General features: G+C 48.5%; 5 protein-coding genes across 5 annotated transcripts; 1 reads left to right on the top strand and 4 right to left on the bottom strand.

Moving 5' to 3' along the window:
- Positions 1-5: 5 nt before the first annotated feature.
- On the bottom strand, positions 6-2,185 carry I302_108564 (uncharacterized protein; the record flags this gene model as incomplete). The annotated part of the gene is made up of 8 exons (XM_019193670.1): positions 6-183; positions 240-352; positions 427-831; positions 899-1,239; positions 1,298-1,488; positions 1,549-1,743; positions 1,804-1,984; positions 2,044-2,185. 8 exons carry the CDS (start codon positions 2,183-2,185, stop codon positions 6-8), a joined length of 1,746 nt encoding a protein of 581 aa, XP_019043793.1.
- A 473-nt stretch (positions 2,186-2,658) lies between these two features.
- On the top strand, positions 2,659-4,188 carry I302_108563 (uncharacterized protein; the record flags this gene model as incomplete). The annotated part of the gene is made up of 9 exons (XM_019193671.1): positions 2,659-2,745; positions 2,794-2,891; positions 2,954-3,068; positions 3,128-3,239; positions 3,300-3,401; positions 3,459-3,763; positions 3,812-3,870; positions 3,930-4,009; positions 4,067-4,188. The coding sequence occupies 9 exons, from the start codon at positions 2,659-2,661 to the stop codon at positions 4,186-4,188; spliced, it is 1,080 nt and encodes a 359-aa protein (XP_019043794.1).
- A 255-nt stretch (positions 4,189-4,443) lies between these two features.
- On the bottom strand, positions 4,444-7,935 carry I302_108562 (uncharacterized protein; the record flags this gene model as incomplete). The annotated part of the gene is made up of 19 exons (XM_019193672.1): positions 4,444-4,608; positions 4,669-4,734; positions 4,794-4,862; positions 4,923-5,375; positions 5,448-5,519; positions 5,565-5,708; positions 5,768-5,897; positions 5,959-6,027; positions 6,086-6,187; positions 6,244-6,263; positions 6,321-6,360; positions 6,434-6,495; positions 6,554-6,649; positions 6,711-6,972; positions 7,026-7,216; positions 7,278-7,569; positions 7,627-7,702; positions 7,778-7,813; positions 7,866-7,935. 19 exons carry the CDS (start codon positions 7,933-7,935, stop codon positions 4,444-4,446), a joined length of 2,415 nt encoding a protein of 804 aa, XP_019043795.1.
- Positions 7,936-8,276: 341 nt separating this feature from the next.
- I302_108561 (uncharacterized protein) lies at positions 8,277-11,061 on the bottom strand (the record flags this gene model as incomplete). Its single annotated transcript, XM_019193673.1, has 18 exons — positions 8,277-8,312; positions 8,372-8,594; positions 8,647-8,701; positions 8,757-8,811; positions 8,870-8,975; positions 9,019-9,254; positions 9,303-9,422; positions 9,482-9,538; positions 9,590-9,600; positions 9,654-9,728; positions 9,783-9,906; positions 9,962-9,993; positions 10,043-10,115; positions 10,174-10,300; positions 10,357-10,421; positions 10,471-10,587; positions 10,640-10,731; positions 10,785-11,061. 18 exons carry the CDS (start codon positions 11,059-11,061, stop codon positions 8,277-8,279), a joined length of 1,881 nt encoding a protein of 626 aa, XP_019043796.1.
- Positions 11,062-11,943: 882 nt separating this feature from the next.
- Positions 11,944-12,963, bottom strand: I302_108560 (uncharacterized protein; the record flags this gene model as incomplete). The annotated part of the gene is made up of 1 exon (XM_019193674.1): positions 11,944-12,963. The coding sequence occupies one exon, from the start codon at positions 12,961-12,963 to the stop codon at positions 11,944-11,946; it is 1,020 nt and encodes a 339-aa protein (XP_019043797.1).
- Positions 12,964-13,727: the final 764 nt, after the last annotated feature.

Below are 13,727 nucleotides of genomic sequence, written 5' to 3'. Positions count from 1 at the left end.
AGCGATTATTTCCTTTCGATGTAGACGTCTGCGATCTTATCGTCAGAGGCATTGGGTTGAGGGGAAGCTGCCTCTCGAGCGGTTTGTCCAAGGATGACCCGAGTGATTTGCTCCTTCATCTCTTGGTCGTGAGCAGCTGCGTGTGAATGGAATACTTGGTCCATCTGTTCGAGTGTTCTTCCCCTGAAGTTGGAGCAGATCATCAGTAGTCGTTGACAATACAGATCATCATCACTCACTTAGTTTCAGGAGCAATGAACCAAGCCCAGACACCGGATAGGAACGAGAACACGGCAAAGAATATGAAGGTTCCGTAGCCAATGTTTTTGATCATAGGGGGAGTAATGAGACCCTGCGTGAGCGCGTCGAAAAGATTGTCTTAGCACACCTAGATCTTGATTCTGCACCTTCAGGCGAGACACTCACGATGATGAAATTGCAAAGCCAGTTTGAGCATGTCGAAAGAGCGACACCTTTGGCTCGATAACTTGATGCGTGGACTTCCGCTGGCATAGCCCATGGCACTGGACCCCATGAAAGACCGAATGCGAGCATGTAAATTAGGATGAACGACACACCACACCAAGCTTGTCCTGGGTGGCTGGCCCAGTCTTTGGAGAATAGCCCGATCATAATGGCAACAATGGTATGGGCCACACACATGCCAACTGAGCCAAGGAGTAACAGAGGACGTCTTCCAATTCGATCGAAGAAGAAGAAGGCAGCGACGACCGCGACCAGTTGGAGAACGTTCATAACACCGCTCATGTGAAGCTGGAGAGCCGAATCAAGACCGAGAGTTTCGAAAAGGGTAGGACTGTAGTAGATGAGCTGTGACAGACAGACAGGTTCAGTACGGTGCTTCAGAAGCTGGATGAAACGAGACATCGTGACTCACCGCATTGATACCGACAAATTGTTGGAAGAACATGAGCATGATACCGATCATGGTCCTTCGGATCACTGCAGGTTTGAACATATCCACCCAGCTGGCCGCCTCAAGTTTGAGTTCTGTTTTCAGTCCAGAGCCGATTAATTGCGGATGTCGTTCAATCAAAGCTTCGTGATTGTGGGTCGCCTCAACTCTGATAGTGAGCCACTCGGCTTGAACCCTTGGATCAGTTGCAGGAAGGTTTCGAAGGCGAACAAGCGTGTCTAGGCATTCTTGATCTCTTCCTTTACTTGCTAGCCATCGAGGAGAGTAAGGCAAGATAAATAGAGCGATGCCAAGGAAGAAACCTGAGTTACGGGGCAAGAAGTTAGCGCCACAGCACTGTCGATGAGGGGCACAACTCACCTGGAATCATCTGAAGCAAGAAGGGTAATCTGTAGCACCAAGCCGACTCAATGATTCGGGTACCATAAGTGATGTAGAACATGACGACGATACCGAATACGATCATAAATTGCTCCATAACGAGTAGAGCTCCACGGACGTTTGGAGGTGCCACCTCTGACACGTAGATTGGAGCTGTACAAGACAGCATACTGTGATATGTCAAACCGATTAGACACAAGCGTGAGGGCCATGTACCAGGTCAAACTCACCCGATACCGATACCACCAAGAGTTCGACCAACAATGAGTTGAGCAACGCTGAAAGAGGCAGTTTGAATGGTAGACCCGACAACGAACCAAGCAAGACCGACACCAATGGACACCTTTCTCGAATATTTGTCGGCAACGAACCCGACCAAGATAGCGCCCAAGAAGGCACCCAATTCCAGCATCGCAGTCATTAAGCTGGAGCGGCACAAAACCTGTCAGTACAGGTAGTGCAGTTCTCAAACTAGAGGCGCTTACCCCTTATTAAAGCTTGCCGAAGATGAATTTGACTCATCGATAGCAGGGAAGTCACCTAGGAACTTGGGCATGACCAAGATAATCGACAAAAGACCTTGGTCGAAACCAAAGAGTAGCCCTCCGGTACAGGCCGTGAGAACACACGTCGTGACAAGTTTGGTCGCGAAGATATCCTTGAGAGCTAGTTCAATGCACGTTAACCGTGTCTAGGTACAGATTGTAGTGAGCGAAGACACATACAGGCTCCACCATATGCTTTAGCCAACGCAGTACTGTCGTATAACAAGTCTTCCACTCCTGGGTGAAGCTCGATGCCAAAGTCCGAAGCCGGCCGGATGGCTGCTCTCGTACCAGCGCTTTGTTGAGTCTTCTCGGCGCTCATAGTAGGTGTTGACGTGTTTTGCGCAAGGGCTGTGATTGTTGGGGTATGTTCTGCGAAAGGAGGATGATTAGATCTGCCCATGGGGATCCGCTTGATCCATTCACAAACACGGCTGACTATTTGAGGCTCGCGCGATTGGTGATCGTGTCTCGCATAACCGGCTGCAACTGCCGAACCTAGCCCTGATTTTATCCGCAAATGGGAACTAGCGCAGTCGTAGAATGACGTATCGTAAGGCCGCTGCCGCACTGACTAGTGCCCCGCGGGAGTTCCGCACTCCATTAACGGCTGCAATGTCGGTCAGGAAGCGAGACGTGGTCCGTTTACGGAGTTGAATCGGGATCAGTGATGGGATGTACACCATGAAATACTTTGATAGAAATGGCCTATATCTGACATGCTTTGGAGCCTATTCCCAGAGAAGGTTCATGTGCATCGCAATCAGCCAAATAACTCAACACCTCCATTCGAACATGCCCATCGCCACCACAAACATTCCGTCTATACTTCGAGTCGGTGTCATCGGACTCGGGCGTATGGGTCAGCGACATGCCAACAATGTGAGTTGCGGCCGGGTCCGGAGTTGTCGGGGACTGATAGGTTCGTAGGTCGCCTTTGCAGCACCTCGTGCTAAGCTCGTAGCTGCTTGCGATTTACTCAAGGATAACGTGACTTGGGCTAAGAAAGCTCTCCCATCGGACACCAAGTGAGCTTCGTGTCCGGAAACCTCCGTGCTCGGACCCGCTGACCTGACCGTGAGTATCGCAGGATATACGATGACGAAGATGCCTTTTTCGGCCACCCAGGTCTCGACGCTATTCTGATTGCGACAGAGACTAGTACACACGCGCCCCTGGCACTGAAAGCGTTACAGTACGGAAAAGTAAGTGATCTATTTCCGGGAGGTAAACTATGAATCAATGCTGACTTGATTCAAAATAGCATGTACTGGTGGAAAAACCCATCTCTGTGGATCAAGATACCGCCGAGCAATTTGAAATTCAAGCTCGAGAGTTTCCCAATTTGAAAGTCATGGTCGGATTTTCGCGTAGATGTAGGTGATTTGCAATATCTAGTCAAAAGGATGTCTGACAGCATGATGATATATCATTAGTCGATCAATCGTATCAAGAGGCCAAAAGAATGATCGACTCTGGTGCAGTCGGTAAACCTTTCTTGGTTAAATCGTCCACCAATGATCAATATGATCCTTCCGGTGAGCATTGAAGGTTGATGAAATATAAGATTTGTGTTGATAATCTGACTATGTCAGGCTTCTTTATCGCGTACTCTGCCAAGTCCGGAGGTATCTTCATGGATTGCGGTATCCACGACATTGACATGGCCAGACATCTGCTTGAGATCACGCCGGCCGACCGGGTGAGAAGGGTATTCGCAAGCGGTACCAATGTCAGACACCCCGAATTAGCTGAGAGTGGTGACGCCGATAACGCCTTAGGCTTCGTGGAGTATGAGAGCGGGAAAAGTTTCACGTTCCACCTCAGTAGAACTGCAATTCACGGTCACGATTGCGCTTGCGAAGTTCACGGTGAAGAAGCCAAGTTGATTGTCAACCAAGTAAGTTGGCTACTCAACTCGATGATGCAGTCTGCTGACTACGTGCAGAACCCAAGACTCAACCGTCTAGAAGTTGCCGATCAATACGGTGTGAGAACTCTGTCGACGTGAGTGAGCTCATGTGGCAACCTAACTAGTCCCGAGAGCTGATCCTGACCTCTTTCAGGCCCACTTACTATGAGCGGTTCAGAGAGGCTTTTGTAGCCGAGGTCAATGAATTTGTCGCTTGTGTACTGGATGATGAGCGTAGGTAGAATGGTCTTATTTCGTTCACACTCTTACTGACAGTCTGATTTACTCTAGCCGTTCCTTCCACTGTGCAAGACGCCATCGAAGCAGGCTCAATCGCCCAAGCACTGACTTACTCCTTCAGGTTAGGCAAAGCGGTCTTGTTCGACGAGAACAATAAAGCAATCTTAGCATAGAAAATCGTCATTTATCAAACTTGTATATAGATCGGCAATGAATCTCATGTATCAGTATGGCTTATACTTATTTGGTTCCACATGATTTCCGCTGGCATTGAGCTTGAAAGCTTCGGCGTGTCTAATTACTGCATGAATGAAATTCGCTTCACCTGCGAGAAACCCAAGTACGCCTTGAAGTGGATGGACAAGATGAACCTATAGAGCAGAACAGCTATGCCTACCGAACATTTTTGTTCATATCATCTCCTGGAGCTACGGACGAGATGCCTGTGGCGCAATACTACCTGATGTCGGATCTGGCAGAGATCCACCATTGGCATCCGCTCCGACGCCCAACCAAAACTCTAGATCGTTCCAGTTCATCTGCGTATCTAATGGGACTGGACCAAGCTGATCCGGATCGGGTCGCATCGAACTCTGTATAAGCAAGCCCTGGTAAGAGATATGATGAGAGAGGCGAGAAGAGGAGCGGCTCACTAGGAAGGCAAGAGATGATTCATCGAGATCGAAGTCGAATCGGATCGTCTGACTGGACGGATCCGCCTGTGAAACGCACTGATTAGCCAGTTGATTCTCATTCTCGGCTCGATGATACCTCCTACAGATTCGGCTGTTTGAGGCTGGATGTCGAACGAGAAAGAAGGCAATTCGGCTTCGGGAATCAGATGGGTCTGGGGTGTTGCTAGATAATCAGCGGTCTGTCACAAAAGCTTATGACAATACTGACGTACTGGAAAAGACGGTTCCCAGCCTGTATCCGGCTCCCTGTCTGTGTTAGACGGATGCACAGGCGACCTCATCCCTGCAGGGGGTGACTGCAGTTGTACGTCCGACCTGTTAGGTCCCATGTTTCGGCGTTCGATCAGCCGTGTGTGAACACCCATCAGGTGAGAGGACTCGTCCACTTCGCGATCATCGATAGTTTCCGTGAAATCCTTGCTATTGGCAGTGTGACTGAACGCATCCGACGTGAAGGCTCGATCTCCAGACATCTTGTCGAAGGCCGATTTTCTAAGACGCAACAGAAGGGCCAGGCTCGACATACTTGATTTTGATTGATGACCAGAAGCTGAGAACAACCGACAGGCAGACTGCAGTTCATGCCAGCCTTGCAAGGCGAATGGCGACAGCGGAGCAATCATGGGTATCGATGCCATACAAACAGCGGCAGAGCAAGCGTGATACTGGGAGAGCCGAGACATCAAGGGAATGAGGAAAGTCAGCAACAATGACGCTAGCCGATGACATAGACTCACCCAGAAGAACCAATGGACCAGTGCTATTCGAGGATGCAGGGTGTACAAGCTGCGAGTGATGGCGATGATCGTCTATAAAGGGGTGTGAGCCGTCAATCGTTTCACTCAAGGACCTACCTGACATCTTGCAAAGACGGAATTGAAGGCAATGTGATACCTTCCTTTCGATGGGTCATCTGGGTTCTCTCGCAGACATCGAGCGAAGTGGGTTCGTAACAGGAACAGGATACTCTCGTTGATATTGAGGTATAGTAGATGTTGCTAAGCAGGAGCAAAATGGTGAGCTAGGCGGTCTGAAGTCAGCTATCGGACGGACGTACTCTCAAAGCAATTAGTATTGCTTCTTTTTCTGCTATCGGAGTGGAACTCCAGGACAAGTGGGCTGACGGTGACGCGCTCGTTGCAGGTGACCATCTTACGGCGTCGGGTAGCGACTTTTCCAACGATTCACTGGGTGCAGCGTAAGCCATGCGTATATTGCCGTTCCACATCTACCAAAATATAGGCTCACAATTGGCCGTGAAAGTGTAAGATCACAGAATAGGATGGTGGATCCACTACCATCACCTGATCAAGTACACTTGGGAAACATCAGGGATCGTAATTCGCCTTGTTGAGATGAGTAAGCTATCACTCACTCGCTCGATATTCTCACAAGCTGATAGCGTATGGTGGAGAAAGGAAGCGAGCTATCGTCCTTGGGACATCCTACGTCGAAGTGCCGAGATGACAGGCCCCCACTATGCACGTTGATAAGTCCTCCATCCGCACCGACAGAGAATGAGGAGGTGCGTACGGTCTGCCAAAGCAGTGAGCCTACCGAAAGGGTATCAGCCAAGTGTTGGGCTGGGAGGTAAACACATCGAGGCGTACCTGAAACGTTTCCTCGGTATGTATTTCCCAGAACAATCGGCTGCATCATGAAGTAGGATGAGCTGGCGGTCTGACATCACATTGTGAGGTTGAAGGGGCGAGTGAGCACCCACCGTCGTTCCTCAGTGATGTATTCCGGTAGTCCCCACTTTGTTCCGTCCCGATGAAGTCCCATCTGCAAGTCGGGTGTCTCAGCTATATACGTCAAACCTCGTGAGAAACGGAACACTTACAGCTTGCGTTATCCTCATGGCCAAGCCACCTAGAGGCCAAGCTCTGTCTCCACCTCGAGACCTGTCGTCGTACACATGAAAGTTTGCCATGATGTGCTGTAGGGCATCAGTCAGGATTGGATGAATTGAGGGCTCGATGTAAGCCTCGTCCACTTACAAGCGTTTGAACACTAGCTATAGTATGGTCCTTCATGAAGTTCGATATGGATAATGCGACTTCAGCTGCTTCAAAGAGGGTTTGCGATTCGCCGTTGTGGTTCGAATTGGAGTCAGGGTTGACCAGACTTCCCATGGCTAGCACAATAAAGATGAGTGCGAGTTTATGAGGATGTGTATCCTGAGTCCACTCCTGTGACGGGTCCATGTTGTAGATGTTGTCGAGGTATAATTCAAGGGTATGTCTAGATACTACATTGTAACTGTTGCAGTGTGAGCAAGACCTCATCAGCATCACAGACCCCGCAGAACTCACTTGAAAGCATATAGATACCAATATGAATCCAGCAACACTTCTATTCGATCTTGAGGCGGGAGAAGGGAGTGGAGGAAGGGGTAGACGTTGGACGGTATGTTACGAAATGGGAAGTTGGCCAATTGATTCATGCTACTGAGTTGTGATGATTGGGGTCGGATAGTCTCCGTCATATGAGACGCTTCTGGCCCCTACAAGGCATAAATATCGTATTGGTATGACAGATCATACAAACAGGTATATCACACTCACCTGATTGAGCCATTCACTCGCAGCCGTTGAGCCCACATATCTCGTCCGACCCGACTTATCCACCATCAGAGTTCCCGGAGCTGGTGTCCATTGCTCATCGTATCTAGTTTGTGCTGAAGGGGATGCGACTGGAATATCATCCGGATGATCTGGATAAGAGAGAGCGGAGGAAGGACTAATGATTACAGAAGTAGATGGGTTTTGCGCTGGTTGACCGTGAGTGGAACCGTGCCCTAGCCTGTTCTCCAGGTCTTGGATACGCTGCTGCAGTCGATCGACTTCTGCACGTAGTCTATGAATGTTTGTTCAGCGGAATGCGAGAGTATGAACGGCGAGGACAAATACTCACTGCACTGTCTTAGTATTGACAATACCATCTGGGCAAAGATCATCTAGACCCCTGGATACGCAGCTGGAGCAAGGTACTGCAACGCAAGAACACAAGACTGGCTCAGGATAGACCCAAAAACTGCATTGACACTGTACAGGGACTCACTCACCTTTCCTGTCACACCTCAGTTTCCGTCGGCGACATTCTAAGAGCTCTATGTCAGCCCACTTGCCGTTAGATGAGACATAAACACTCACCCTTGCAGCTCCGAGTGGTCACTGGTGTGCTCTCTTGGTCAGACAAGCGCGTAGTGGGAGTCGAGGGCATGATACACTACTATTTGGAGGATGATAAAAACCAAGGGATGATCACATTCTTTTATTGGTTTTCGAAGACAGGGGATTGGACACTTCGGTTATCTGTTCTTCAAGTTGAAGCTAGCCTCAGCAGGCTCGCCGGCCGGTTCATCCGTCTGTTTGCATCCGGGACATCCGCAAACGGACAATGCATTTACGAGCTACTGTCGAGAATATGATACATGTACAACTAAATTAACATGGTATATATGATGGTATGACGCATATCTTTGCGAGCCATGTGACTTCTATTCCCATGCGCAGGCAGAGCTGTCAGATCCCTTACATCAAGGACCGATCCCGACAAATTCCTCATCCAACCACGACAATATATAATTGCGATTTATCCTGAGTCGACATATGAAGATTAGCTGAACTCTGAGACCGCATAGGAGGTATAGACTCACTCTGCGGTCCTTGACTGGCGTCAGATGTAACAAACTCCTGGCATACCTCTTCCCATCATCCGTAACGGCATCTGCAATATGATCTGGTGCATCGCGCCCGGAAGGTGACAACAGTAGGCCGGCGAACACAGACTGGGTACTTTCCGTAGCAACGATATTCTTAACCGAACTGACGATTGTGGTGGTTTCGTTTGGGGTTTCGCCGGTGAGTAGATCGACGATACTGATGTTTAATCTGTATTAGCGAGATATATCTTCCATAAGCGTCAACTTACTCCATCCGCAACAAGCTCGAAGCCAATCGGTCTTTGTGTGATCGTATGGGATATCCTGTACATTACCTCTGGTCAGTTATCACCATAATCCCGAAAGATACTCTACTCACGAAGGTATGCCATCAACGGAGGGGTGACATATTGTATGCGGCCACATTTCGCATCCTGAACCGATATCAGATTGCGAGAACACTACAATGGTTGCGAGGCAACAAAGACTCACAAAGACAATCAGTTTTGAATGAGCTGCAGTAAAGTTAGTCATTCTATCCCTGATTTTTGCTGGGATTGCTTGAATCTTAGCATCACGACCACTGGGGACAGTCCTCCTGTAAAAAGCATCAGCAAAGGCTCAACAGAATTGTCACTCACGAATCCATGACGATCGGGACATCGCCTTTTTGCTTAAGCTTCGAAAGCCAGCTGGATTTCTTCTGTGAAGGGATCTTAGGGCTGCTCATCTGAGGTGAGACCGTTGATTGTTTTCGTGTCACCGAATTCGGACCGGGGTACGAAAGCAAGGGAGTTGCAGGAGCATTCACTGGAGATTCTTCAAAAATTCGGCGCAGTTGACGGGCTACCGATGGATTCGAAAGGTGTCTTTCGGCCTACACTGATAGTCAGGACTGTTCGATGGGCATTGAATATGCACTCACATGTCCAATGAGCTCATCACTGAAGTCGAGCGTATTCACTACCTGATTTTTGCCATCTTTCGCGCCTACTAAGTCTTCCAGGTTCTTAAATGCTTTGGCCCCTGAGATAGCAGCGGTGACCTGATTGATCCGTCAAGACTGTCAGACCCCAAAGGCTGCAGCAACAGGAGTACACTTACATCTATCTGAGCTCCCAGCAACAGCTCAACTGCTCCGTTCACTCCTCTCAGCGGTATCTGCACCATCTCTTAGCATGGAGGTCTTCAAGCCGTCACAGTCGTACGTACCATATTGAGCACTGCTCGAAGTCAGCAACGTAATTCAGGTCTCAAAAACATTGAAAGCACTCACAGTTCCAGAAAGGCTTTCCAGTTCTAGTGTAGTTCAGAAGCAAGCAACAGTGTTCTCGGCCAACAGCTATAGCGTCTATATCGAGCTCAGCTGCAAATAGGTGCTTATACGTAATACGCATCTGCTCACCTCGTAACGCTTGCACTGATCCCTTATCAGTTTGTGGACCTTGTAAGAACCTACAGTTCCTGCCAATTAACAGATCCCTCGAGTATTCAGACAGTCGACAAAAGCCATCAGATATGTAAACGAGCTGCTCAACAGTTAGCGTACTTCGGTGTTCAATGGCCTTCGGGATTCTTGCTCACAGGCTGATCAGGTAGACGAGGATCGGCGATACCTGAGGATTTAGTCAGCGACGGCAATTGGGTGAAATGACAGCGACTTACAGAACACCTCCCCGAGATCCCCTCTTTTCTGATGATCAGGTATGAATTGCAATCTAGCTCTGGCTTGCTCGGTCTGTCCGTGTTGTCAGGGGTGGGCGAACAAGCTGTTAGAAACTATAAGATCCACTCACGATTTTACCAGTCACGAATCGTCTAAATTCTGTAGCATACAACCTTTCCGTAGCCTCCTCTTGCGCTGTATGTAGACTCAACGATGTCGAAGCTAGAGTTCTCAGATGGTCCTTTGGGAGACAAGACCTGTGATGTCGAGTACGTGGTGAGCTTGGCAGATCAGAAGAGGTCTGGAGACTCACGAAATCCGCTGCTCCCCGTTCACTTCCTGTCCAAGGTATAACTCCTGCATTCCGGTGCCAATAGCCTGAATGACTGTCAACGATTGACCTGGGCTTGAAAGCTGGTTGACTCACATTAACCTCATCATACAGCGCTCCATACGCTCGCAGATCCTTGTAGTACTTGAACAATTGCAAAGAACCAGGCAGTCCTTCCTCTTTGATCCATTCCTCAAACCGGATTAGGCCCATCTGCCAATCCCTGGTTCAGCTTGCATATTGGTTACATGTGTTGATCGCTCACATGTGTTCTAAGCAACTCCTGAAACCTGCCCTTACTGGCCATGTCTACCAACGCTTTTTCTTCATTATGTTTGATTCCCTTAGATATCGGTTCTGTGACAGGCTTCAGCAAAAGGGGATTCACAGAACTTGCAAGAACAACATACCGCTTGTTCTTGCTTCCCCCCTCTTTACATCCTCCATCATCCGTTCAGATAAAGGTGGGAAGTGCGGGACTTCGGCGGAGGAGTATTCTAGCACATCACTAGATGCTCGAGATGATGTGGGTCTCGGACTAGAGCTAGGATCGTACGCCAGAGCTTCTTCCAAAGATGCCATTTCATCATCATTGAGCTCTTCCACGTTCAACTTGGAGTTGAAATGCTCGAGGGCATCGAGCAGGTCCCATACTTCATCCGTATCTTGGTTGTCTGACAATGCCATTGGGTTCCGTTTAATTCAATTTTCTAGCTTAACAAACGGGAGCAAAATGAGCAAATGGGTGTTGAAAGGGCATCAAGAAGAAAGTGTAAACGATATAAACATATAAACGGACGGATGGAGGATGGAAGTGACTCACCCTTAGCTCAAGTGAACACCTCATGTCCTGACGATCGGCGCACGCGGTTCCCGGATCGTTTGGCGTCAACTCCTGAGATCTCGTAACCGGTGTCTCGCGAGGGCGTAGCTCGTCTGCCTGATACGCAAGTGGCTTTTTCCTGATCGATTCCAGGAGCCTTTCACCCGGGCAGCAGAGTCGGGTTGCGGGCGAGGATTGTCCTTCTTTCGGAAATGTTGGATACCTGATGCAGCTTCGCGTCGTACACCCTAAATTAGTTTCAGACTACAGGATCGAGTTGGTATACGTATACCTCATCAGATGTCTCAAAGGAGTTATGCATTCCGAGTGGTGTCGTCAAGATAGCATTGTGCCGATCATTTCACCGAGATCAGCATATCATGCTTTGGTGCAGCACTGTCTAAAACCACATGTTGTTCGAAGGAATCAGAGAGCTGACAAGCCATTTGATGCTTTCGGTGCGTCGGTTTGACGGTGCAGTAAGCATGTCCAAGGCTGCTCAAAGAGATTGAGAGCTGCGGAGACATGGACATGCACCTTTTTGGCAATAGGCTTGGTTGAACCATTACTCTTGAACATCCAAGCACGATTATACTTTCTTTGTGAACGTCTTATCACTTAGAACAATATAGCAAATTTCGATTTAGTTTATATCTACATAACTAACGAGCCCTGTAGCTATCTATCACTCAGATACCACTGACGTCGGCATCGTCCTTCTGTCTCAACATCAAGTGTTTTGAGCCTTAGAGAGTTTCGTGAACGAAGATTGTCCCGTTGTGCTGATCCGGCGCAAAGTACAGTCTCATCTTGCCATCTACGACATCGACATCAACCGGATTCTGGGTCATCGAGGTGCCTTTGGGAGTGTACAAGGTGATTGGAACTTCCATCAAGGGGATCATAGTGTCGATGTCGACAATGGCTAGACCACCCAACGCAATCGTTGTATTTTTAATGGAGTAGGCCGCCACTCCAGCACAGAGAGCAGTTGATTTCTCGTTGTCGAACTGTGAAGGGTATCCTAACCATTTGCAATCTTGGTAGTCTGCGAAGAGACTTGGGTTTGGGATCTTGCTCTCGGGTCGTCTCCATAGATCTTGAGAGTCGAGAGAAAACTTGGTAGCGTTTCTTGAACCCCAATTGAGTGCTGTGATGGTGTTCTTCTCGGTATCGTGCAGTACCCCTCCAGAGTGATCATCGATATGAACGATAGGTTCGTGTTCGTACGTGTATGGGTTTACTCGAATGATGGTAGCTGTTGAGTTTGGTCTGTATTCACTCAGCTCTGTCCAGATGTATTCCCCATCGTAGTCAACGCCGCCGATGTGGTATTCCGCATCGCCCAAGTTGTTCAATGTGGTATCTGCGATTCTCTTCCCCATACCATCGAAGATCGAAAGGTGAGCATAACCTTGACCGTTCTCTCTATCCGTGCCCTCTTTCACGATAGAATTGCCTTGCTCATCTTTACCGTATGATTTGGTAGGTACCACCCAATCACCCCATGCCACCACGATTCGATCGTCACCTATCCGAACCATTCCTTCAGGTTCACCGATGTCACCTTCGAGCGTGATGTTTTGGACTAGATTCCATTTGGTATTTCGAGACAGATTGGCAAAGGCAGATACGATCGCATCACCATTTTTGGTGGCAGCCGAGGGAGGTAGTTGTTCAGGTGCTAGGGGTACATCGGCGTAGGTGGTGATGTTCACGGCCGATGCGAGGACAGGCAGTAGAGAGAGTAAAGCGAGGAAAAGCATAGTGGGGTTTTTTTGGGTAGGGTGTAGTGGGTCAGAGTGGACGATGACCTCGTGCAATACAATTTCAACTTGCTTTTATATCTCACTGGGGGTCATCACTAAGCTTTCTCAACGCTTCACGTTTTTACACAGACGGCAAGGTTGTTACGTGGGCAACATTGAGCTGATTGCACGTGCACAAGAATCTACAATGCTGCTATGCCATCCCGGCCTCCAAGCATGCACTCTGAGATACTGCAACGAAAAGGTTACCATACTTCTGGAAAGATGAATGATAGCGATAAGCATACTCTAACCACGAAGACAGATCGGTGATCCCATAAACGTGTGTGGCTTGGACGCACGTGAATCTTTCGTACTTGATACGAGGCCTTTCATCTTTCGCTCCCCTGTACTTGTCGCTCACCTAATAGTCTGCCTAGCAAGCGCCCAGGAACGGAGAATTTTGCGTCCGAGTGACAAGATCACACCACAAGACCGATGGTCCAATGAACAATTCGGGCCCGAATAGATCGTGACGATGGATGTTAGTTATCATGGACGTGGTGCCGCTCCCCAAGATGTGTCTGTATTTTGAAAGAACAAATTTTGGTGTGCTGGGGGTAGTTGAGGTGAATCGTGATCTATCATCTATTATTATAGAAGGGTTGAAATCCATATATATCTATTATAATTATAAGGAAAAGCACACAGTCATTGTAAATTGTACGAACAACAAAGATTAAATCACTATATGGGGAAAGATACTTCAGATACCATACAGA

The sequence above is a fragment of the Kwoniella bestiolae genome, chromosome 7 (genome assembly GCF_000512585.2).
Source record: "Kwoniella bestiolae CBS 10118 chromosome 7, complete sequence".
Taxonomy (NCBI): domain Eukaryota; kingdom Fungi; phylum Basidiomycota; class Tremellomycetes; order Tremellales; family Cryptococcaceae; genus Kwoniella; species Kwoniella bestiolae.
This window is presented reverse-complemented; position numbering and strand designations above follow the sequence as displayed.